Source organism: Oncorhynchus keta, chromosome 15, assembly GCF_023373465.1.
Source record: "Oncorhynchus keta strain PuntledgeMale-10-30-2019 chromosome 15, Oket_V2, whole genome shotgun sequence".
Taxonomy (NCBI): Eukaryota; Metazoa; Chordata; class Actinopteri; order Salmoniformes; family Salmonidae; genus Oncorhynchus; species Oncorhynchus keta.
Genome location: NC_068435.1, coordinates 22,594,907 through 22,620,955, shown reverse-complemented (window position 1 = coordinate 22,620,955; position 26,049 = coordinate 22,594,907). Strand labels below are relative to the sequence as shown.

Sequence of the window (26,049 nt, the reverse complement as noted above, 5' to 3'; positions counted from 1 at the left end):
CATAATATGGACTTGGTCTTTAACCAAATAGGGCTATCTTCTGTATACCACCCCTACCATGTCACAACACAATTGATTGGCTCAAACACAATGAAGAAGGAAATAAATTCCACAAATTTACTTTTAAAAGCACACCTGTTAATTTAAATGCATTCCAGATGAAGCTGGTTGAGAGAATGACAAGGGTGTGCAAAGCTGTCATCAAGGCAGGTTGGCTACTTTGAAGAATCAAAAAAAAAAAGTCCAAACATTTGAGTGGTACTGTATAGTGCCAGTTTCTTGAGAACAGGGACAGCTGCAGGCACCATATTTCCCCAGAAAGTGACAGGGTCACAATCACCAGCCTGCGCTGGAGACACATTTTCTTCCAGCTCAATCAACTCCATTTGCAGTGATGCAACATCTACCCATCTGAAGATCTGTTTTGCTTCTTTGTGACCAAGAAGGGGGTTTGGATGAGCTTTTCCAACAGTGAAGTCATCAAAACGAGCCTTGAAGTTATCAATCAGCTTCTGGATGAAATCAACATGGTTGGGAACATCTCTGCCTCGTAGCAGGCGGTGTTGTAGGGATGATGCTGCGCTCAAATGTTGATCCGTTTCAGAATCGTTGTCATGACCTCAGAATACTTTTTTCCCAGGCACACGGGACAAATTGATGGATGATGCAGTGATATGATGTCAGGTCAGGGTGGTCCTCTTTCAAACGTGCAACCAGTCCCCTCCCTCTTCCCATCATGGCTGGAGTGCCATCTGTGGTGATGGAGACCACAGACTTCAGATCTCTCCCCCTTTTTGTCAGCATCCCTTTGATGACCTCATGGATATCCTCACCCTGCATATGGGCTTCTCGATTTGTTAAGCCCAACAGCTCCTCACAACATCTCTTCATTGTTTCGTTATAAAATCTGACAAACACCAGAAGCTGGGCATCAGTGTTATCGGTTGATTCACCGACAGCTAATGAAATGCATGGTGCATTCTGAATGGTCTCATCAAGTTGTGAAGTGAAATCTTCAGCAAGGATATGCATATTCTTGGTACCATTTGAAAGGAAATACATTTTTTGTGGAAATGTGAAACGAATGTAGGAGAATATAACACAATAGATCTGGTAAAAGACAATACAAAGAAAAAAAAACAACCGTTCTTTTGTATTTTTTTGTAACGTCTTTAAAATGCAAGAGAAAGACCATAATGTATTATTCCAGCCCAGGTGCAATTGAGATTTTGGCAATATTATTCAAAACTAGATGGTAGCAGTGTATGTGCAGAAGTGTTAGACTGATCCATCGAACCATTGTATTTATGTTACAATTTTTTTTATCAAGACTGCTCAAATGTGCCTAATTATTTTATTAATAACTTTTCAAGTTCAAAATTGTGCACTCTCCTCAAACAATAGTGTGGTATTCTTTCACTGTAATAGCTACTGTAAATTGGACAGTGCAGTTAGATTAAAGGTTGTTTCCTTTTTGTAATGGAGCTTATTTTAGAACATTTGATCCCACAAAGGGGCTGATATCCGTCTGATTTGTACAATTCAGAGCCTTTGGTGTACTGTATGGCTCCTATCTCTGTATAGTACTCAGATATCTGATACCTCCACATACTGTAAAAGCAAGACAATTTTGTCAAGTTGGCTGGATGTCCTTTGGCTGATTGGACCATTCTTAATACACACGGGAAACCGTTGAGCATGAACAACCCAGCAGCCTTGCATTTCTTGACACCAACCGGTGTACCTAGCACCTACTACCATACTCTGTTGAAAGGCACTTCAATCTTTTGTCTTGCCCATTCACCCTCTGACTGGCACACATACACAATCCATGTCTCAATTGGCTCAAGGCTTAAAAATCCTTCTTTAACCCGTCTCCTCCCCTTCAGCTACGATGATTGAAGTGGATTTAACACAACTGACATCAATAAGGGATCATAGCATTCACCTGGTCAGTCTATGTCATGGAAAGAGCAGGTGTACTTAATGTTTTGTACACAGTGTATACAGTGCCTGTAAATTGCTGAAATGCATTGCTTGCTATATTTTCCCATTATTACTGCAGCATAACATAATACAATGTTATGAGGACATTTTACATTTACATTTTGTCATTTAGCAGACACTCTTATCCAGAGCAATTTACAGGAGCAATTAGGGTAAAGTGCCTTGCTAATGGGCACGTCGACAGATTTCTTACCTAGTTGGCTCAGAGATTTGAACAAGCGACCTTTCAGTTACTGACCCAGCGCTCTTAACCACTAGGATACCTACCGCCCGTAACACTAATAACCGTATCTGAGCATGATACCAGTGATGTTCTCCCACAGAGAGTGGAACCACAAAGTCTTGTTTTACAATCCCTATTGGATCCAGATGCTGTGGAGACATCATGGCCGTCTGGTTTCTCTATGGCCCCTTCCAGAAATATTACACTATGATAACTGTAGGTAAAGTAAGCCTTGTCCAAGCCAGAACAGCCCATAGGGCAGGAGCCTCTCTCCTGTTTCTGTAGCTTGAGGAAGCGTTGATGTAAAAGTACACCCCTGGAAGAGGACACTTGCCCACAACTGTGTTAATAAGCCAAGTTTACTCCCCCTCAGCACAGAGCGGTGACATATCTTTAGTCCTCCTCTATGAATACAAATCTGTATGTGTCCCAAATAGCACCATATTCCTGTGGGACCTGGTCAAAAGTAGTGCACTACATGGGGAATAGGGTGACTATTTGGAAAACAGCCTCGTCCAGAGAGAACCAAATGCTCCCAAATCCCTTCTACCTGTTGATCACCCTCCAGTTACCAGGATGACTTCAGCTCCAGCCTCACTGCCTGAGTCTGCCTCTGTCTGACTGGCCCTGTTGGAGAGATTGGCAACATCCCAAATGGCACCCTATTCCCTATATAGGACAGAACCTGTGCTCTGTTTGCCCCTGTAGCATAGGACACATCAATGCGCTACTGACTGCTATCTCTCTGGATGTTCTCCACCTCCCTCAGACCTCCTCCCTATGGCCAGGATTACATGCGTTGATCCTCTGACTGAACCACAGAGCTAGAACTGGTCAGGGCAGGCAGACTGGGTCACATTAGGATGTGAGCTGCATCATAACAGAAGAACACACCACCAACTTCCAGGAGCCTCCATTCTTTTACAATTTTTTTCTATTTTCATTTAACCTTTAATTACATCGGTTTATTCTCATTGAGATCAAATTTCTTTTACAAGACAGACCAGTTCACTAGTGAAAAACTCCCCCTAGTCTTCTGGTTCTACACACTGCGTGGTCAACAGCTATTCTCCACTCTGACCTCCAACTTCACCAACTTCACTAGAGAAAGGACCAGACTGATCTCCTGACTGCAAAGGGCCTAGATTTACATGGCTACAGTATCTCTGCTCTTTCTCTGTGTGACAACATGACTGTTGGACAGCCTACTGTAATTCTGAACACTGATATGAAGAGAATCCTATCACCGCCGACCTGGGCTCTGGTCAAAAGTAGTGCACTACATAGGGGATACGGTACCATTTGGGACACACCATGTACTAAAAGGGGAACTCCACCTGTCATTCCTGTCATGCGGCTGGCCTTGATGACCGAGGAAGACACACACGTACACAATTGTGTGTGTTGTGTGTGCACGTTTGCGTGTACGTGTGAGCGGCCTTACCTTTCTCGTAAGTGGCACTTCAATTGGCACAGGGACAAGTTCGGCCAGTAGGCATCCGTAAAAGGCAACCATGAAGGCAGCCGGGTCGTTGTTGGGAAAGACCAGAGCTACCTGTGGACAGATAAATCACATCAAGGTTAGACAGAAGTGGTCATTATATAACGAATGGGAAATCACCCACTAACCCACCCATATACAATTGGTTAGGTCACCAATAGATATCCTCTATAGGAATTCTGACTTTAAAGGTGGGAGGTTTGTGGAAAAAGTGGTTAAAGCTCAAACATGGTATGCTTTCTGACTTGAAAGAAAGGAGATTTTAGTAAACTGTAAATTTGTCCATATTGGTTAAGAAGCAGCAGAAAATCTGTATGTCTGAAATCTCATCGTAAACTGAGGCGTTTTAGGTCAGTGTTGTCACGCCCTGACCTTAGAGAGCCATTTTATTTCTCTATTTGGTTAGGTCAGGGTGTGGTGTGGTGTGGGGTGAGCATTCTATTTTTTGTTTTCTATGTTTCTTTATTTCTATGTTTTGTCCGGGTATGGTTCTCAATCAGGGACAGCTGTCTACCGTTGTCTCTGATTGGGAATCATACTTAGGTAGCCCTTTCCCCTCCATTCAGTGTGGGTAGTTAACTTTATTTGTGGCACTTAGCCCTGTTTGTTTTGTTGGCGACATTTTAAATAAAAAGGAAAATGTACGCTCACCATCCTGCACCTTAGTCTACTTCCAACAACACTCGTGACAAGTGTTGTGATGACAAGTTCCCAAATGCAGCCTAAACTCCAAAATCTCATAAAATATGACTTCATGCTGAGATATGAAAGCATGCTGTTAACATTATCCCATGAGCCCAGTGAAGTCAGCCTATTGAGGGAGTTTCTTTTCATCCGCTGACAGATGATTGGTGATGTCTAAACCTGGTTCAAAAAGAGGGCCTTTTCCCTTCAACACTGGAGTCAGAAAATTAGCTTGGTTGCGTCCCAAATGGCACCATATTCCCTATAAAGTGCACTATTTTTGAACAGAGCCCTATAGGCCTTGGTCAGAAGTAGTACACTGTAAATAGAATAGGGTGCCATTTGGGACGCAATCTTTTTCTACAAAGGGGCCGATTGAGCGTCAGCAGCAAGGCAGGCAGCCTTATCAGAAAGGTGAGATGCAGACCTCTCACTGAGCATCTGGCCCCTCTCTCTCTCACTATCTCAATTCAATTCAAAGAGCTTTATTGGCATGGGAAACACATGTTTACATTGCCAAAGCAAGTGAAATAGATAAACAAAAGTGAAATACATTTTGTTTTTTAACAGTAAACATCTCTCTCTCTCACACACACCTGATGTTATCTCCTCCAGACACTTTCATCTGCCTAATGCAGCTCTCTCAGCTCAAGCAGGCCCCAACAGAGAGGAGCAGATCACACAAAATGACAATGCTTCTCAACACAAAAAAGGACAACTTCCTAGATCCTATATCTCACGTGTGCTTAGTGCCCTCGACTTGATCAATGGTGGAGTCCTTGTTATCTGGTGTTACTGCATGTTGGATCAGATGTGTACCAGGCTGCATGTCTGGCCTGGTGGTAGGACTGATAACAGTCTGTGTGTGTGCGCACGATAACAGTAAATGTAGTCCTAAGTGCTGTTAATGGTTCCCATGTTGGACAGAGAACCATACTGTAGCCCTGACTGAACAGCATCGGGGGGTGGAAGAGTGCACCTTCCTGGATGGAACACAGTACCACATGTCCTCTACATACAGTCTCAAATGGCACCCTATTCCCTATATAGTGCACTACTTTTGACCTGAGTCCTATGGCCTTATGCGCAATATAGGGAATAGGGTGCCATTTGAGACAGTCATTGACCAGGCTGGTCATGTTCAAATGATGAACAGTTAGTTGTTAAACAACTCCATGCTTTCCTTGAATTCCCTTTTCCATACAGACTGTGTCAATACAAACACCTGTCATTTCTGGGTGCTGTAAAATCTTTTTTCAGAGCGTTCAATGTCACCCTGAAAAAAGCTTTTCCCCTCTATTACAGTGCTGTTACCGTGTGAGCCGTGCCACATCCCATTCTGATAAACCTCCACGCAGCTCTGGAGGGACTTATTATAGGCTTCAATAAACTCCTTATGAAAAGTCTAGTCAATTCTACTTTGTAATTTACAGGGAGGGGGTGGGAGAAGAAACATTCTGTACAGTAATTAACCACTCCTCTAGTTAACAAGGAAACACTGGCATGACGCCAGCTTGGTTGCGTCCCAAATAGCATACTATTGCCTTTATAGTGGACTACTTTTGACCAAGGCCCATATGTCCTACCAAGCAAGCAGAGGGGAATAACCTACCTAGATGAAGGGAACAAAGCAGCATCCTTATAATAGGACAGATGACGAGGAGACTTGGCGAACACAGATTGGAACAATATGGAAAGTTTATAGTTCTTCATTACAATCCTCTACTCGTAATTCAAAGTTGGCGACATGTTGTGTTAATGTATACCGTGAGTTGTAAATCATGGCAGTAGTAAAGATGGCAGTGGTAAAGACAACAGTGGTAAAGACATCAGTGGTAAAGACAACAGTGGTAAAGACAACAGTGGTAAAGACTACAGTGGTAAAGACAGCAGTGGTAAAGACAACAGTGGTAAAGACAACAGTGGTAAAGACAACAGTGGTAAAGACAACAGTGGTAAAGACAACAGTGGTAAAGACAACAGTGGTAAAGACATCAGTGGTAAAGACAACAGTGGTAAAGACAACAGTGGTAAAGACAACAGTGGTAAAGACAACAGTGGTAAAGACAACAGTGGTAAAGACATCAGTGGTAAAGACAACAGTGGTAAAGACAACAGTGGTAAAGACTACAGTGGTAAAGACGACAGTGGTAAAGATAACAGTGGAAAAGACAACAGTGGAAAAGACAACAGTGGTAAAGACAACAGTGGTAAAGACAACAGTGGTAAAGACAACAGTGGTAAAGACAACAGTGGTAAAGATAACAGTGGTAAAGATAACAGTGGTAAAGATAACAGTGGTAAAGACAACAGTGGTAAAGATAACAGTGGTAAAGACTACAGTGGTAAAGATAACAGTGGTAAAGACAACAGTGGTAAAGACAACAGTGGTAAAGACAACAGTGGTAAAGACTACAGTGGTAAAGACGGCAGTGGTAAAGATAACAGTGGTAAAGACGACAGTGGTAAAGACTACAGTGGTAAAGACAACAGTGGTAAAGATAACAGTGGTAAAGATAACAGTGGTAAAGACTACAGTGGTAAAGATAACAGTGGTAAAGACAACAGTGGTAAAGACAACAGTGGTAAAGACAACAGTGGTAAAGACAACAGTGGTAAAGACTACAGTGGTAAAGATAACAGTGGTAAAGACAACAGTGGTAAAGACAACAGTGGTAAAGACGACAGTGGTAAAGATAACAGTGGTAAAGACAACAGTGGTAAAGACAACAGTGGTAAAGACAACAGTGGTAAAGACAACAGTGGTAAAGACGGCAGTGGTAAAGACGGCAGTGGTAAAGACTACAGTGGTAAAGACAACAGTGGTAAAGACAACAGTGGTAAAGACAACAGTGGTAAAGATAACAGTGGTAAAGACAACAGTGGTAAAGACAACAGTGGTAAAGACTACAGTGGTAAAGACAACAGTGGTAAAGACAACAGTGGTAAAGACAACAGTGGCAAAGACAACAGTGTAAAGATAAAACAGTGGTAAAGACAACAGTGGTAAAGATAACAGTGTAAAGTAAAGATAACAGTGGTAAAGACAACAGTGGTAAAGACGGCAGTGGTAAAGACGGCAGTGGTAAAGACAACAGTGGTAAAGATAACAGTGGTAAAGACAACAGTGGTAAAGACAACAGTGGTAAAGACGGCAGTGGTAAAGACAACAGTGGTAAAGATAACAGTGGTAAAGACAACAGTGGTAAAGACGGCAGTGGTAAAGACGGCAGTGGTAAAGACATCAGTGGTAAAGACAACAGTGGTAAAGATAACAGTGGTAAAGACAACAGTGGTAAAGACAACAAAGGTAAAGAGTGGTAAAGCAGTGGTAAAGACGGCAGTGGTAAAGATAAAGAACAGTGGTAAAGACAACAGTGGTAAAGACAACAGTGGTAAAGACAACAGTGGTAAAGACAACAGTGGTAAAGACAACAGTGGTAAAGACAACAGTGGTAAAGATAACAGTGGTAAAGATAACAGTGGTAAAGATAACAGTGGTAAAGACAACAGTGGTAAAGACAACAGTGGTAAAGACAACAGTGGTAAAGACAACAGTGGTAAAGATCAACAGTGGTAAAGACAACAGTGGTAAAGACAACAGTGGTAAAGACAACAGTGGTAAAGACGGCAGTGGTAAAGACATCAGTGGTAAAGACAACAGTGGTAAAGATAACAGTGGTAAAGACGTAAAGCAGTGGTAAAGATAACAGTGGTAAAGACATCAGTGGTAAAGACAGTGGTAAAGAACAGTGGTAAAGACAACAGTGGTAAAGATAACAGTGGTAAAGATAACAGTGGTAAAGATAACAGTGGTAAAGATAACAGTGGTAAAGATGGCAGTGGTAAAGACGGCAGTGGTAAAGATGGCAGTGGTAAAGACATCAGTGGTAAAGACAACAGTGGTAAAGATAACAGTGGTAAAGACAACAGTGGTAAAGATAACAGTGGTAAAGACGGCAGTGGTAAAGACATCAGTGGTAAAGACAACAGTGGTAAAGATAACAGTGGTAAAGACAACAGTGGTAAAGACGGCAGTGGTAAAGACGGCAGTGGTAAAGACATGGCAGTGGTAAAGATGGCAGTGGTAAAGACAACAGTGGTAAAGACAACAGTGGTAAAGACGGCAGTGGTAAAGACAACAGTGGTAAAGACGGCAGTGGTAAAGACGGCAGTGGTAAAGACAACAGTGGTAAAGACAACAGTGGTAAAGATAACATAACAGTGGTAAAGACAACAGTGGTAAAAGACAGTGGTAAAGACAACAGTGGTAAAGATGGCAGTGGTAAAGATGGCAGTGGTAAAAAGATGGCAGTGGTAAAGACAACAGTGGTAAAGAGTGGTAAAGATAACAGTGGTAAAGATAACAGTGGTAAAGACAACAGTGGTAAAGATAACAGTGGTAAAGACAACAGTGGTAAAGACAACAGTGGTAAAGATGGCAGTGGTAAAGATGGCAGTGGTAAAGACAACAGTGGTAAAGATGGCAGTGGTAAAGATGGCAGTGGTAAAGACATCAGTGGTAAAGATGGCAGTGGTAAAGAGTGGTAAAGACGGCAGTGGTAAAGCAGTGGTAAAGATAACAGTGGTAAAGATAACAGTGGTAAAGACATCAGTGGTAAAGATAAAGAAAGACAGTGGTAAAGATGGCAGTAGTAAAGATGTAAAGACAGTGGTAAAGACAACAGTGGTAAAGATGGCAGTGGTAAAGACAACAGTGGTAAAGACAACAGTGGTAAAGACGGCAGTGGTAAAGACAACAGTGGTAAAGACAACAGTGGTAAAGACGGCAGTGGTAAAGATGGCAGTGGTAAAGACAACAGTGGTAAAGACGGCAGTGGTAAAGACAACAGTGGTAAAGACATCAGTGGTAAAGACAACAGTGGTAAAGATAACAGTGGTAAAGACAACAGTGGTAAAGACAACAGTGGTAATGACAACAGTGGTAAAGATGGCAGTAGTAAAGATGGCAGTAGTAAAGATGGCAGTAGTAAAGATGGCAGTAGTAAAGATGGCAGTAGTAAAGATAACAGTAGTAATGATAACAGCAGTAAAGATAACAGTAGTAATGATAACAGTAGTAAAGATGGCAGTAGTAAAGATAACAGTAGTAAAGATAACAGTAGTAAAGATGGCAGTAGTAAAGATGGCAGTAGTAAAGATGGCAGTAGTAAAGATGGCAGTAGTAAAGATGGCAGTAGTAAAGATGGCAGTAGTAAAGATGGCAGTAGTAAAGATAACAGTAGTAAAGATGGCAGTAGTAATGATAACAGCAGTAAAGATAACAGTAGTAAAGATGGCAGTAGTAAAGATGGCAGTAGTAAAGATGGCAGTAGTAAAGATGGCAGTAGTAAAGATAACAGTAGTAAAGATGGCAGTAGTAAAGATGGCAGTAGTAAAGATAACAGTAGTAAAGATAACAGTAGTAAAGATAACAGTAGTAAAGATGGCAGTAGTAAAGATGGCAGTAGTAAAGATGGCAGTAGTAAAGATGGCAGTAGTAAAGATAGCAGTAGTAAAGATAACAGTAGTAAAGATAACAGTAGTAAAGATAACAGTAGTAAAGATGGCAGTAGTAAAGATGGCAGTAGTAAAGATAACAGTAGTAAAGATAACAGTAGTAAAGATAACAGTAGTAAAGATGGCAGTAGTAAAGATGGCAGTAGTAAAGATGGCAGTAGTAAAGATGGCAGTAGTAAAGATAACAGTAGTAAAGATGGCAGTAGTAAAGATAACAGTAGTAAAGATTGTAAAGATCTAAAGGGAGAGTGTACTGTAACTCTCAGATACAGTCACGATAGATAACGTAACAGTGGCCAGAGAAGTACCCAATCCTAGGCCATGTCCTGAGCCTGAACACGGAACATTAAGCCTCACGGCTGGTGCTTATCTTGGATCCTTGGGTGGACATGATGCTCTTGCTGCTGGGTAAGATTCCCTCTGCACGTAGACAGACGCTGGAGCTCAACCACAGGCCTCCCTTCCTCCAACTCTCCATCATTCCTTCCTCCCCTCAACCATTCCCTCTCCCCTCGATTCCACACTCCCTCGCGCCACCCTTAATCCATCCATCCCTCCCTTCATCACTCCCACCCTCCTTCACCCATTTTATCCCTCCCCCATCTCTTTATCCCTCCTTCACTACATCCCTCTATCCATCTCTCCCCCTTCACCTCTCCCCAACTCCATTCCTTCCTCTCTCCCTCTGTTATGGATTACCTCCCTCCCCGTACTCACCCGGTCTCCAGGTCTGACCATAGGTTCCTGCTTGCTCCCCAGCTTGTGGAGGATGTTATAGGCCACCTTCATACTCCGCACCCAAAGTTTTCCTACAGGGTTAAATCAAAATAAACACTGGTCATCAATCTGATTCAGAGGCTATGGACCCAGGGCAAAGATGGCAGCATCACTGTTATAGACCCACTCCAAACAACATGAGGAGGAAGAGGAAAGAGAGGGAGCACATCAAAGAGCAGCATGAGAAAAAATACAATGTAGGTTGCTTGAATAGATAATGATCGAAAAGCACAAAAAAGACAATGCCGTTTTTCTTATTCAATCTTCAGTACATTGTGGAGATGTCTGGTTGTATTGGTTGGTAATAATAATCAAGTTCCAGGTAACCAGAACCTCCCTCTTTGGATGGTGAACTAAACGTTATTTTGAGCCAAGTACTTAACATTTCTCGGAACCAACTAAAGCTTGAAGAAAAACATTTGTACTCATATCAGTGAGAAAGCAAACGACTTGCCAGCGTTGTATTCATTAGAGCACAACATAACAAACTGTTTTGAAATGTTATGCAATGGAAATCAAAAATGAGCATTTCTTATTGGACAAGTTCAGGTAGTTTCTCCAAGTTTCTTCCATTTGGTGCCTAATGAAAACGACACAGCTCTGATCTGCCTGGTTATGGTACCAGTTCTCCAGATGCTGAGAGGAAAAGAGAGCTGAGGTTGTTCCTTGGAGGACTCTGAGGTAGCGTGGTGACAGGAGTGTCTGGTCTTGTTTGCATCTCAAATGGCACCCTATTCCCTTTATAGTGCACTACTATAAAGGGGCCATATGGGCCCTGGTCAAAAGCAGTGCACTATATAGTATATAGGGTGCCATTTGAGAGAGAGACTTTCCTTTGAGGGCTGACTAACTGACTCAGTGGTGACATGGGGACTGTGATGAGTCATTCTTTGGCTGTGTCGTACCTACACTGTGTTTACACCCCACCCAACTCCTGGTTTGTCTAAACATGGTCAGGTTTGTGTGTGTGGGTGTGTGTGTGTGTGGGTGTGTGTGTGTGTGTGTGTGTGCAACTTCTCATTTTGCCAGTTTGGCGTTTTTTTCTTTCAGAGATCTCTAGGTGATCTCAGCTCTACAAGCTCAGTGGATCTCTACTGATTCAATCTACTGCATGGGATAGACATTTCAGCCTACAGTCCTGTGAAGGTGTACAAAAATAACGTTTCAGCTAGCTTTCCCTCTGGAATTATTTTGAACTGGATTATTACATAAACTACTTAGCTTGGGAGCTTGAGTTAAACTAATGAGGGCATACAGCATAACTTAGGCATTATCATTATTATCTTTATTAATGGACCATAGACAGTGAATAATGGGGAATATCCTTCCTAGATACGGAGCGCTATGTTTCCATGATCACGTACTGAAGCACCCCAGTCAACAGTCATTTAATATTTAAATTACATAGGCCCAAATGGCACCATATCCCCCTACTTAGTACGCTACTTTTGACCAGGGCTTTGGTCAAAGTAGTGCACTATATAAGGAATAGGGTGCCATTTGGGATACAGTACTGGAGGGAATGTTGTTCTATCATGGTGCTGTGATCTCTAGTCGGCCCAACGTTAAATGAAATGATCCTAATCTAATCATTTATCTAAGGAAGGCTTAATTGGATACCACTCTTTCTACAATACATAGTGCTCATTTGTAAAGGATGGGATAGATATTGACTACAGTCCCACTGTTTTACTGCAGTGCAGTGTGTGCATTGAACTAGCCAAATTTTGGATGATAAATGTAATTAAAAATATGACATTTTTGGACCCAGGGACACTGATTAGGAGGAATGAATTATATAGGTACTACGATAAAGCTATCATGTAGGAGTTGAGGAATGAATTCTATCTGTATTACGATAAAGCTATCATGTAGGAGTTGAGGAATGAATTCTATCTGTATTACGATAAAGCTATCATGTAGGAGTTGAGGAATTAATTATATCTGTATTACGATAAAGCTATCATGTAGGAGTTGAGGAATGAATTATATAGGTACTACGATAAAGCTATCATGTAGGAGTTGAGGAATGAATTCTATCTGTATTACGATAAAGCTATCATGTAGGAGTTGAGGAATGAATTATATCTGTATTACGATAAAGCTATCATGTAGGAGTTGAGGAATGAATTATATCTGTATTACGATAAAGCTATCATGTAGGAGTTGAGGAATGAATTATATCTGTATTACGATAAAGCTATCATGTAGGAGTTGAGGAATGAATTATATCTGTACTACGATAAAGCTATCATGTAGGAGTTGAGGAATCAATCCTATCTGTACTACGATAAAGCTATCATGTAGGAGTTGATGCTGTAAGCGAAATGACCTTGTCCTCGTCATGAAGTATCACAGAGAAACCAGAGGAATTAACAAGAGAGTAAAGAGAATTGAGGCACAGCAAGGAGAGAGCCAGAGAGAAAAATAGTAGAGAGGTGAGTAGAGAGTGTAGAGTGAGTAAAGATAGTAGAGAGAGTAGAGCATGTAGACAGAGAGAGAAGAGAGTAGAGAGGAGAGTGGGGAGAAGACAGTAGAAAGAGAGTAAAGATAGAGAGAGTAGTGTGTAAACAGAGAGAGTAGAGAGAGTAGACATAGTAGAGAGAGAGTAAAGAGAGAGTAGTGTGTAAACAGAGAGTAGACATAGTAGAGAGAGAGTAAAGATAGAGAGAGTAGTGTGTAAACAGAGAGTAGAGAGAGTAGACATAGTAGAGAGAGAGTAAAGATAGAGAGAGTAGTGTGTAAACAGAGAGTAGAGAGAGTAGACATAGTAGAGAGAGAGTAAAGATAGAGAGAGTAGTGTGTAAACAGAGAGTAGAGAGAAACATAGTAGAGAGAGAGTAAAGATAGAGAGTAGTGTGTAAACAGAGAGAGTAGAGAGAGTATACATAGTAGAGAGAGAGTAAAGATAGAGAGAGTAGTGTGTAAACAGAGAGTAGAGAGAGTAGACATAGTAGAGAGAGAGTAAAGATAGAGAGAGTAGTGTGTAAACAGAGAGTAGAGAGAGTAGACATAGTAGAGAGAGTAAGGATAAAGATAAACAGAGAGAGAGAGAGTATACATAGTGTAAAGACAGAGAGTAGTGTGTAAACAGAGAGTAGAGAGAGTAGACATAGTAGAGAGAGTAAAGATAGAGAGAGTAGTGTGTAAACAGAGAGTAGAGAGAGTAGACATAGTAGAGAGAGAGTAAGGATAGAGAGAGTAGTGTGTAAACAGAGAGAGTAGAGAGAGTATACATAGTAGAGAGAGAGTAATGATAGAGAGTAGTGTGTAAACAGAGAGAGTAGACATAGTAGAGAGAGAGTAAAGATAGAGAGAGTAGTGTGTAAACAGAGAGTAGAGAGAGTAGACATAGTAGAGAGAGAGTAAAGATAGAGAGAGTAGTGTGTAAACAGAGAGTAGAGAGAGTAGACATAGTAGAGAGAGAGTAAAGATGGAGAGAGTAGTGTGTAAACAGAGAGTAGAGAGAGTAGACATAGTAGAGAGAGAGTAAAGATAGAGAGTAGTGTGTAAACAGAGAGAGTAGAGAGAGTAGACATAGTAGAGAGAGAGTAAAGATAGAGAGAGTAGTGTGTGTAAACATAGTAGAGAGAGAGTAAAGATAGAGAGAGTAGTAAACAGAGAGAGTAGAGAGAGTAGACATAGTAGAGAGAGAGTAAAGATAGAGAGAGTAGTGTGTAAACAGAGAGTAGAGAGAGTAGACATAGTAGAGAGAGAGTAAAGATAGAGAGTAGTGTGTAAACAGAGAGTAGAGAGAGTAGACATAGTAGAGAGAGAGTAAAGATAGAGAGTAGTGTGTAAACAGAGAGTAGAGAGAGTAGACATAGTAGAGAGAGAGTAAAGATAGAGAGAGTAGTGTGTAAACAGAGAGTAGAGAGAGTAGACATAGTAGAGAGAGAGTAAAGATAGAGAGTAGTGTGTAAACAGAGAGTAGAGAGAGTAGACATAGTAGAGAGAGAGTAAAGATAGAGAGTAGTGTGTAAACAGAGAGTAGAGAGAGTAGACATAGTAGAGAGAGAGTAAAGATAGAGAGTAGTGTGTAAACAGAGAGAGTAGAGAGAGTAGACATAGTAGAGAGAGAGTAAAGATAGAGAGAGTAGTGTGTAAACAGAGAGTAGAGAGAGTAGACATAGTAGAGAGAGAGTAAAGATAGAGAGAGTAGTAAAGATAGAGAGAGTAGTAGTGTAAAAACAGAGAGTAAACAGAGAGTAGAGAGAGTAGACATAGTAGTGAGAGAGTAAAGATAGAGAGAGTAGTGTGTAAACAGAGAGTAGAGAGAGTAGACATAGTAGAGAGAGAGTAAAGATAGAGAGAGTAGTGTGTAAACAGAGAGTAGAGAGAGTAGACATAGTAGAGAGAGAGTAAAGATAGAGAGAGTAGTGTGTAAACAGAGAGTAGAGAGAGTAGACATAGTAGAGAGAGAGTAAAGATAGAGAGAGTAGTGTGTAAACAGAGAGTAGAGAGAGTAGACATAGTAGAGAGAGAGTAAAGATAGAGAGAGTAGTGTGTAAACAGAGAGAGTAGAGAGAGTAGACATAGTAGAGAGAGAGTAAAGATAGAGAGAGTAGTGTGTAAACAGAGAGTAGAGAGAGTAGACATAGTAGAGAGAGAGTAAAGATAGAGAGAGTAGTGTGTAAACAGAGAGTAGAGAGAGTAGACATAGTAGAGAGAGAGTAAAGATAGAGAGAGTAGTGTGTAAACAGAGAGTAGAGAGAGTAGACATAGTAGAGAGAGAGTAAAGATAGAGAGAGTAGTGTGTAAACAGAGAGTAGAGAGAGTAGACATAGTAGAGAGAGAGTAAAGATAGAGAGAGTAGTGTGTAAACAGAGAGAGTAGAGAGAGTAGACATAGTAGAGAGAGAGTAAAGATAGAGAGAGTAGTGTGTAAACAGAGAGTAGAGAGAGTAGACATAGTAGAGAGAGAGTAAAGACAGAGAGAGTAGTGTGTAAACAGAGAGAGTAGAGAGAGTAGACATAGTAGAGAGAGAGTAAAGATAGTAGAAAGAAAAGAGCGTGTAAACAGAGAGAGCAGAGAGGGAGTAGTGTGTAGACAGAGAGAGGAGATAGAGTAAAGATAGTAGAGTGTGTAGACAGAGAGAGGAGAGAGAGTAGAGAGTATAGAGAGTAGAGTGTAGAGAGAGAGCAGAGATAAGAGAGAGAGTAAAGATAGTAGAGAGTGTAGAGAGATAGAGATAGTAGAGAGAGTAGAGCATGTAAACAGAGAGAAGAGAGTAAAGATAGGAGAGTAGAGTGTAGACAAAGACAGTAAAGACAGTAGAGAGACAAAGTAAGAGAGAAAATAGAGAAAGTAGAGATAGTAGAGAGTGTAGGCAGAGAGAAGAGAGAGTAGAGAGCGAAAGACAGCGAAAGGGGTATTCCCAACTTTTGTGCATTTAACTAATAACAATACGCTGGGAATTATTCTGGGTGAGGGAGAACCTGCAAATATTACTGCCAGATATGTATATGATTGCCATAGCCTGAGGGACATCACATGACTATTCATTCCCTGAAGTATTTACATTGTATATAACTGACAAGTAATACATAGTGGAACCATCATCCATGTTGCTATTTATTTATTTGCCATTCCTTATTTTAATTTATTTAATGACAATTATTGACCAAAGATTACCCACCAGCAGTACTGCTGTACCAGTATACATGATTATACTGTATGTACTATTATTACTACATCTAAAATGAACTGTATTTCAATATCCTCATTTCATTGTACTGTATTTACTGAAATGCTGTACCACTATACTGCTTTGGCAATATCTACTAATTGTATTTCATGCCAATAAAGCAATCTGACTTTGAGTAGAGAGAGGTAGAGATGTAGAGAGGTAGAGACGTAGAGAGAGATGTAGAGAGAAAGATGTAAAGAGAGAGGTAGAGACGTAGAGAGAGATATGTAGAGAGGTAGAGACGTAGAGAGAGAGATGTAGAGAGGGAGAGAGAAAGATGTAAAGAGAGAGGTAGAGAGAGAGAGGTAGAGACGTAGAGAGAGAGATGTAGAGGTAGAGACGTAGAGAGAGAGATGTAGAGAGGTAGAGACGTAGAGAGTGAGATGTAGAGAGTTAGAGACGTAGAGATAAATGTAGAGAGTTAGAGAGAAATATGTAAAGAGAGAGGTAGAGACAGAGAGAGAGATGTAGAGAGGTAGAGAGAAAGATGTAAAGAGAGAGGTAGAGACGTAGAGAGAGATATGTAGAGAGGTAGAGACGTAGAGAGAGAGATGTAGAGAGGGAGAGAGAAAGATGTAAAGAGAGAGGTAGAGAGAGAGAGGTAGAGACATAGAGAGAGAGATGTAGAGAGGTAGAGACGTAGAGAGAGAGATGTAGAGAGGTAGAGACGTAGAGAGTGAGATGTAGAGAGTTAGAGACGTAGAGAGAAATGTAGAGAGTTAGAGAGAAATATGTAAAGAGAGAGGTAGAGACGTAGAGAGAGAGATGTAGAGAGGTAGAGACGTAGAGAGAGAGATGTATAGAGGTAGAGAGAAAGATGTAAAGAGAGAGGTAGAAAGAGAGAGGTAGAGAGGTAGAAAGAGAGAGGTAGAGAGGTAGAGTGAGAGGTAGAGAGCGAGAGGTAGAGAGCGAGAGGTAGAGAGCGAGAGGTAGAGAGCAAGAGGCAGAGGTAGAGAGCGAGAGAGGTAGAAGTAGAGAACGAGAGAGGTAGAGGTATAGAGCGAGAGAGGTAGAGAGCGAGAGAGGTAGAGAGCGAGAGAGGTAGAGAGAGACCTGTTGGGGGAGGACACAGAGAGCTGTGGGTTGGCAGCGCACTACATTGCTGCCTTACCATAAGATGAGGGACAGTGTCTGACAGACCAATCAACCTGCACATGTCCTCTACTGTATGCTTATTGTTATTGTTCAATCCATGGTTATTTTGACCCTTGGTTATTGTTGTTACTGTTGTCCCGTTGACAATTTTAGTTTTTTTGTTGTTGAATTTATACCACCTTTTTCTCCCCAATTTCGTGGTATCCAATTGTTAGTAGTTACTATCTTGTCTCATCGCTACAACTCCCATACGGGCTCGGGAGAGACAAAGGTCGAAAGTCATGCGTCCTCTGATACACAACGCAACCAAGCCGCACTGATTCTTAACACAGCGCGCATCCAACCCGGAAGCCAGCTGCACCAATGTGTCAGAGGAAACACTGTGCACCTGGCGACCTTGGTTAGCGTGCACTGTGCCCGGCCCGCCACAGGAGTCGCTGGTGTGTGATGAAACAAGGATATCCCTACCGACCAAACCCTCCCTAACCCGGACGACGCTAGGCCAATTGTGCGTCGCCCCACGGACCTCCCGGTCATGGCCGGTTGCGACAGAGCCTGTGCGCGAACCCAGAGTCTCTGGTGGCCACCCGGGAGGCCCCCCATTGACAATTTTGATTCTTATTATTTTCATATTGTAAATATCCAAAGTAAGCTTGGGCAATATGTACATTGTTGTGTCATGCCAATAAAGCAAATTTAATTGAATAGAGAAAAAAAATAGAGAGAGAGAGTAGAAAGAGAAATGGGTAAGGTAAGAAGAGCACGAGAGAGAGTAGAAAGAGACGACAGAGAGACTACAGAGAGAGAAAGAGCGAGAAAGAGAGAGAGACGACAGAGGCTCACTCAAAGTTCACTTCAGAGAGTCAGATTAAGATTCAGCACTGCACAAGACAGAGAGTTGTTCACACAGCACAGGGCCCAGTAGCCCTCTCTCACCCGACCAACCGTCTCTTCCCTCCCAGAGAGCTGGGCCTCGAAGCTAGGCTCCTGACACAGGGTATGCTGGCTGCAGACATTTCACAGTCTGGTGAGCACTGTCCAATCAGCCACCTCACTTTATAAATCAATATGTTCACAGCGACAGCCATACAGACAGAGCAGACTGACAGACACTGCACTAGTTCCATTGAGGCCTGATTTGGGCTGCATGATGGTGCTAACTGACTGGGGTTTTATGGCTACATCCCAAATGGCACACTATTTTCAATATACTGCACTACTGTGAACCAGAGCCCTATGGGCCTTAGTTAAAAGTATTGCACTATATAGGAAATAGGGTGCCATTTGGGAAGCAGCCTATGTTATTCCTGTGGGGGATGCTGCCTATCTGCCAGTCATGTCTCCATGACTCAGTTAGCAGCGGGTGGGGAGCTGGGACATGGTGTGCAGGATTGTCTACGGTTGCACCCCAAATGGCACACTATTCCCTATGTAGTGCTCTACTTTTGACTACGATCCATAGAGATCTGGTCAAAAGTAGAGCACTATATAGAGGATAGGGTGCCATTCGGGACGCAGACTACATGTCATTTCATTCTCACAGCTTCACAGGGGCCCTCCCCAGAAGTTCTAAATTCATAAAAGCTGTGTACTGAGGCAGAGCTTGTCTCTCCAAATAATTGTACACCCCTCGACCACAAACTATTTTTTAAAAGTGGGACTTGGGAGAATAACTTGAATCTAAGTAAGCAGAGAGAAATAGTCTGAGTGTCTAGTGTCACAGTATTACAATGCAGGGCTACAAACATAATGCAATACACTTCTCGATTGCCACTGATTTATTAACAAGAGTGGATTTAACTTTTCATATTTGAAATCTATTACAATACACTTAACTTAAAGACCTCTAAGTGAGAGACAAAGTATTATACCACTCATTTAAATAGCTATGTAAATTAGAAATTAGAAATGTGGGGGTCCAGCGTGACTCAGTTGGTAGAGCATGGCGTTTGCAACGCCAGGGTTGTGGGTTGGATTCCCACGGGGACCAGTACAGAAAAAAGTATGAAAATATCTCTGGACAAGAGCATCTGCTAAATGACAAAAATGTCAAATGCACAGTACAAGTCAAAAGTTTGGACACACCTACTCATTCAAGGGTTTTTCCTTATTTTTACTATTTTCTACATTGTAAAATAATAGTGAAGACATCACAAATATAAAATAACACATATGGAATCATGTAGTAACCAAACATTTTTTCAACAAATCAAAATATATTTGATATTTTTAATTATTCAAAGGAGCCACCCTTTGCCTTGATGACGTATTATACCACTGAACTAAATAGATGAATTATCCAAGATGGCGTAGCAGTCAGACGTCTTTGTCCTTCTTGTCGTGTCCCATGTATACATCTTTTAATATTTTTCTTTGCATATCTTTTTATATTTTTCTAAACCTCAACTTCAAAATACTCTCCGGCACCCAATGTGGTGTGGATCTGTTTTTTTCTAAAGTATTTTTATTTACCTCGGAACCGCAATCCCCCAACAGAAGCTAGCCAGCTCACTAGCTACTAGCTAGTAGTCAGCTAACCACTGCTAGCGGTCATCAGCTAACCTTTAGCTTGGAAAGCTCTCACCAGTTTGTACAACTAGATTCAAACCAGAGCATACCAGACCTATTTTCTCTCCATATCCCCAGATTCCTACCGCAAGCTCTGAACCTTTTCACCTGGATCATCGCAGCTAGCTAGCTGCAATCCGAGTGACTATTTCTTGGCTAACGTCTGTCCAGAAGCATGCACCAACTAGCCTGGAGCTAGGCCCATCGGCCACTCCTGGGCTACAATACCCGAACCCCTTCTACTGCTGGTACGGGGCACGGAAACCCGCCGATCCTTCACGACTTCCGTAATTTGCTCGAGGTGGTACTTAACTGGCCCCTCCGCCGTGACGTCCCCTGAATGCCCAACTGCGAGCCGCAGCCCGCTAGCTGTCTAGATCGTATTGGACGGTTACCTGAATAGATCCATCGGCCAATTTCTTGGACCACTATACCTATTTTGCCAATTGGACTTGGACCCCTCTGCTACTCAGAACCCTACTAATCCATCACGACTGGTCTATCGACATCACCGCACGTGGAGGCCTAAACAGACTTTCCTTCATCGCGACGTCCCTCTAAGGCCCTTCTGCTAGCTTGCTATCCCCGGCCTGCTAGCTGTCTGAATCGCCGTGTCTACAGCCAGCCCAACCAGTCACTGGACTCCTATGATCACTCGGCTACGCAGGCCTCTCTCTAAAATCAATATGTCTTGTCCATTAATGTCCTGGTTAGTGATTATTGTCTTATTTCACTGTACAGTCTCTCGCCCTGCTCAATATGCCTTAACCAACCATTTAGTTCACCTGGTTTAAACATCTGTAAAGACAATATATCTCTCATCATTACTCAATGCCTAGGTTTACCTCCAATGTACTCCCATCCTACCATACCTTTGTCTGTACATTATGCCTTGAATCTATTCTATCGCATCCAGAAACCTGATCCTTTTACTCTCTGTTCCGAACGTACATAGACGACCAGTTATGATAGCCTTTAGCCATACCCTTATCCTACTCCTCCTCTGTTCCTCTGGTGATGTAGAGGGTAATCCAGGCCCTGCAGTGCCTAGCTCCACTCAGAATCTACAGATGCACTCATTTGTTAACCGTAAAAGCCTTGGTTCAATGCATGTTAGCATTAGAAGCCTCCTCCCTAAATTTGTTTTATTCACTGCTTTAGCACACTCTGCCAAACCGGATGTCCTAGCCGTGTCTGAATCCTGGCTTAGGAAGACCACCAACACTTTCCGACAAGATAGAACTGCCAAAGGTTGCAATCTACTGCAGAGATAGCCTGCAGAGCTCTGTCTTACTATCCAGGTATTTACACAAACAATTTGAGCTTCTACTTTTAAAAATCCACCTTTGCAGAAACAAGTCTCTCACCATTGCCGCTTGCTATTGACCCCCCTCTGCCCCCAGCTGAATTGATTGCCCCCATCTATCTTCAGAGCTCGTGCTGCTAGGTGACCTAAACTGGGACATGCTTAACACCCTTGCCATCCTACAATATAAGCTTGATTCCCTCAATCTCACACAAATTATCAATAAACCCACCAGGTACAACCCCAAATCCATAAACATGGGCACCCTCATATCATCCTAACCAACTTGCCCTCCAAATACACCTCTGCTGTTTTCAACCAAGATCTCAGCGATCACTGCCTCATTGCCTGCATCTGTAATGGGTCTGCGGTCAAATGACCACCCCTTATCACTGTCAAATGCTCCCTAAAACACTTCAGAGAGCAGGCATTTCTAATCGACCTGGCCCGGGTATCCTGGAAGGATATTGACCTCATCCCGTCAGTAGAGGATGCCTGGTTATTCTTTAAAAGTGCCTTTCTTACCCATCTTTAAAAAGCATGCCCCATTAAAAAAAAATTGAACCAGGAACAAATACAGCCCTTGGTTCTCTCCAGACCTGACTGCCCTTGACCAGCACAAAAACATCCTGTGGCGTTCTGCATTAGCATCATATAGCCCCCGTGATATGCAACTTTTCTGGGAAGATAGGAACCAAAATACACAGGCAGTTAGAAAAGCTAAGGCTATATTTTCAAGCAGAAATTTGCATCCTGTAGCACAAACCTTGAAAAAGTTCTGGGACACTGTAAAGTCCATGGAGAATAAGAGCACCTCCTCCCAGCTGCCCACTGCACTGAGGCTAGGAAACACTGTCACCACTGATAAATCCACTATAACTGAGAATTTCATTAAGCATTTTTCTAAAGCTGTCCATGATTTCCACCTGGCTACCCCTACCGTGGTCACTGCACCCCCCACAGCAACTCGCCCAAGCCTCCCCATTTCTCCTTCACCAAAATCCAGATAGCTGATGTTCTGAAAGAGCTGCAAAATCTGGACCCCTACAAATCAGCCGGGCTAGACAATCTGGACCCTCCATTTCTAAAATGATCTGCCGAAATTGTTGCAACCCCTATTTACTAGCCTGTTCAACCCCGCTTTCATATCATCTGAGATACTCAAAGATCGGAGACTTCCGTGGTCATCCCCCTTTTCAAAGGGGGTGACACTCTAGACCCAAACTGCTACAGACCTATATCTATCCTACCCTGCCTTTCTAAGGTCTTCGAAAGACAAGTTAACAAACAGATTACCGACCATTTCGAATCCCACCGTACCTTCTCCGCTATGCAATCTGGTATCAGAGCTGGTCATGGGTGCACCTCAGCCACGCTCAAGGTCCTAAACGATATCATAACCGCCATCGATAAGAAACATAACTGTGCAGCCGCATTCATCGACCTGGCCAAGGCTTTCGACTCTGTCAATCACCACATTCTTATCGACAGACTCAACAGCCTTGGTTTCTCAAATGATTGCCTCGCCTGGTTCACCAACTACTTCTCTGACAGAGTTCGGTGTCTCTATGGGGGTGCCACAGGGTCCAATTCTCGGGCTGACTCTCTTCTCTGTATACATCAATGTTGCCGCTCTTGCTGCTGGTGATTCTCTGATCCACCTCTACGCAGACGACACCATTCTGTATACCTCTGGCCCTTCTTTGGACAATGTTAACTAACCTCCAGACGAGCTTCAATGCCATACAACTCTCCTTCCGTGGCCTCCAACTGCTCTTAAATGCAAGTAAAACTAAATGCATGCTCTTCAACCGATCGCTGCCCGCACCTACCCGCACGTCCAGCATCACTACTCTGGATGGCTCTGACTTAGAATATGTGGACAACTACAAATACCTAGGTGTCTTGGTTAGACTGTAAACTCTCCTTTCAGGCTCACATGAAGCATCTCCAATAAAAAACTAAATCTAGAATCAGCTTCCTATATCGCAACAAAGCATCCTTCACTCATGCTGCCAAACATACCCTCGTAAAACTGACCATACTACTGAGCCGACTTCGGCGATGTAATTTACAAAATAGTCTCCAACACTCTACTCAACAAATTAGATGCAGTCTATCATAGTGCCATTCGTTTTGTCACCAAAGCCCCATATACTACCCACCACTGCGACTTGTACGCTTTCGTTGGCTGGCCCTCGCTTCATACCCATCGCCAAACCCACTGGCTCCAGGTCATCTACAAGTCTCTGCTAGGTAAAGCCCCGCCCTATCTCAGCTCACTGGTCACCATAGCAGCACCCACCCGTAGCATGCGCTCCAGCAGGTATTTCTCACTGGTCATCCCCAAAGCCAATTCTTCCTTTGGTCACCTTTCCTTCCAGTTCTCTGCTGCCAATGACTGAAACAAACTAACAAAAATCACTAAAGCTGGAGACTCATATCTCCCTCACTAGCTTTAAGCACCAGCTGTCAGACAGGCTCACAGATCACTGCACCTGTACATAGCCCATCCAACTACCTCATCCCCATACTGTATTTATTCATTTATTTATTTATTTATTTATTTATCTTGCTCCTTTGCATCCCAGTATCTCTACTTGCACATTCATCTTCTGCACATCTACCATTCCAGTGTTTAATTGCCATATTGTAATTACTTCGCCACCACAGCCTATTTATCGCCTTACCTCCCTTATCCTACCTCCTTTGCACACAAGGTATATAGATTTTTTCTACTGTATTACCGACTGTATGTTTGTTTATTCCATTTGTAACTCTGTGTTGTTGTATGTGTCGAACTGCTTTGCTTTATCTTGGCCAGGTTGCAGTTGTAAATGAGAACTTGTTCTCAACTAGCCTACCTGGTTAAATAAAGGTGAAATATATATATATACATTTCTTAAATGACAGCTTTGCACTCTCTTGGCATTCTCTCAACCAGCTTCGCCTGGAATGCATTTCAATTAACAGGTAAGCCTTGGTAAAAGTACATTTGTGGAATTTCTTTCCTTCTTAATAAATTTGAGCAAATCAGTTGTGTTGTGACAAGTTAGGGGTGGTACACAGATGATAGCCCTAATTGTTTATTGACCAAGTCTGTATTATGGCAAGAACAGCTCAAATAAGCAAAGAGAAATGATAGTCCACCATTACTTTAAGACATGAAGGTCAGTCAATCTAGAAGATTTCAAGAACTTTGAAAGTTTCTTCAAGTGCAGTTGCAAAAACCATCAAGCGCTATGATGAAACTGGCTCTCATGAGGACCACCATAGAAAAGAAGACCCAGAGTTACCTCTGCTGCAGAGGATACGTTCATTAGAGTTACCAGCCTCAGAAATTGCATCCCAAATAAATGTTTTACAGAGTTCAAGTCACAGACACATCTCAACATCAATTGTTCAGAGGATATTGTGTGAATCAGGCTTTCATGGTCAAATTTCTGCAAAGAAACCACTGCTAAAGGACAACAATAAGAAGAAGACACTTGCTTGGGACAAGAAACACGAGCATTGGACATTAGACCAGTGGAAATCTGTCCTTTGTTCTGATGAGTCCAAATTTGACGCAGAGTAAGTGAACAGATGATCTCTGCATGTGTGGTTTCCACCGTGAAGCATGGAGGATGAGGTGTGGAGGTGCTTTGCTGGTGACACTGTCTGTGATTTATTTAGAATCTGCAGCGATATGCCATCCCATCTTGTTTGAGCTTAGACTGTCATTCATTTTTCAACAGGACAATGACCCAACAAACCTCCAGGCTGTGTAAGGGCTATTTGACCAAGAAGGAGAGTGATGGAGTGCTGCATCAGATGACCTGGCCTCTACAATCATCCTACCTCAAACCAATTGAGATGGTTTGGATGAATTGGACCGCAGAGTGAAGGAAAAGCAGCTCAGCATATGTGGGAACTCCTTCAGGACTGTTGGAAAAGCATTCCAGGTGAAGATGGTTAAGAGAATGCCAAGAATGTGCAAAGCTGTAATCAAGGTAAAGGGTGGCAAATTTGAAGAATCTAAAATATATTGGATTTGTTTAACACTTTTTTGGTTAATACAAGATTCCATATGTACCATTTCATAGTTTTGATGTCTTCACCATTATTCTACAATGTAGAAAATAGTAAAAATAAAGAAAAACCCCGGAATGAGTAGGTGTGTCCAAACTTTTGACTGGTACTGCATATGTAAATGAACAACTACAGTAAAATCACTGCACCAGTGTTGTGCACCATTTTCTTCAAGAAGTATTCTTCCACATAAAGTACTTTGCTTTCCTCATGTGGCTGTCATTAATAGCATTCATATGCTTAAGCACCAGGTAGCAGTATTGATTGGTGCTTGTCTGTACTTAAGGTTGGTGGGAAGGCTGAGCCTGAAGCAGCATCGAATAGAGGAAACCCTCCTGAGTACCTCACTGCAGCACGCATGGCTTTGTGTCCCAAATGACAATCTCTATTCAGTGCACAACTTTTGACCAGGGCACATAGGGTTCTTGTCAAAAATAGTGCACAATATAGCGACTAGGGTGCCATTTGGAATGTACCCATGGAATCAATCACAGTTATGGAGTCTCTCAGTGGATCGTTAACATATCCAACAGTAAAAGTGTTGCTGCTTCACTCACAGAATAAATAAACAGTCCTGGATGGCTGGGTCACTGTATTATTATGAAGGC

General features: G+C 42.2%; 1 protein-coding gene across 11 annotated transcripts in view; it reads right to left on the bottom strand.

Annotated features, from left to right (window-relative positions):
* Positions 1–26,049, bottom strand: part of LOC118395203 (disco-interacting protein 2 homolog C) — a 282,104-nt gene that overhangs the window by 71,152 nt on the left and 184,903 nt on the right. For all 11 annotated transcript variants that reach the window (XM_052463704.1, XM_052463693.1, XM_052463692.1 and 8 more), the window contains 2 exons: positions 10,653–10,744; positions 3,675–3,785 (listed from right to left, as the gene is read on the bottom strand). In XM_052463704.1, coding sequence (XP_052319664.1) covers positions 3,675–3,785; positions 10,653–10,744 — 203 coding nt within the window. The remainder of the gene's footprint in view (positions 1–3,674; positions 3,786–10,652; positions 10,745–26,049) is intronic.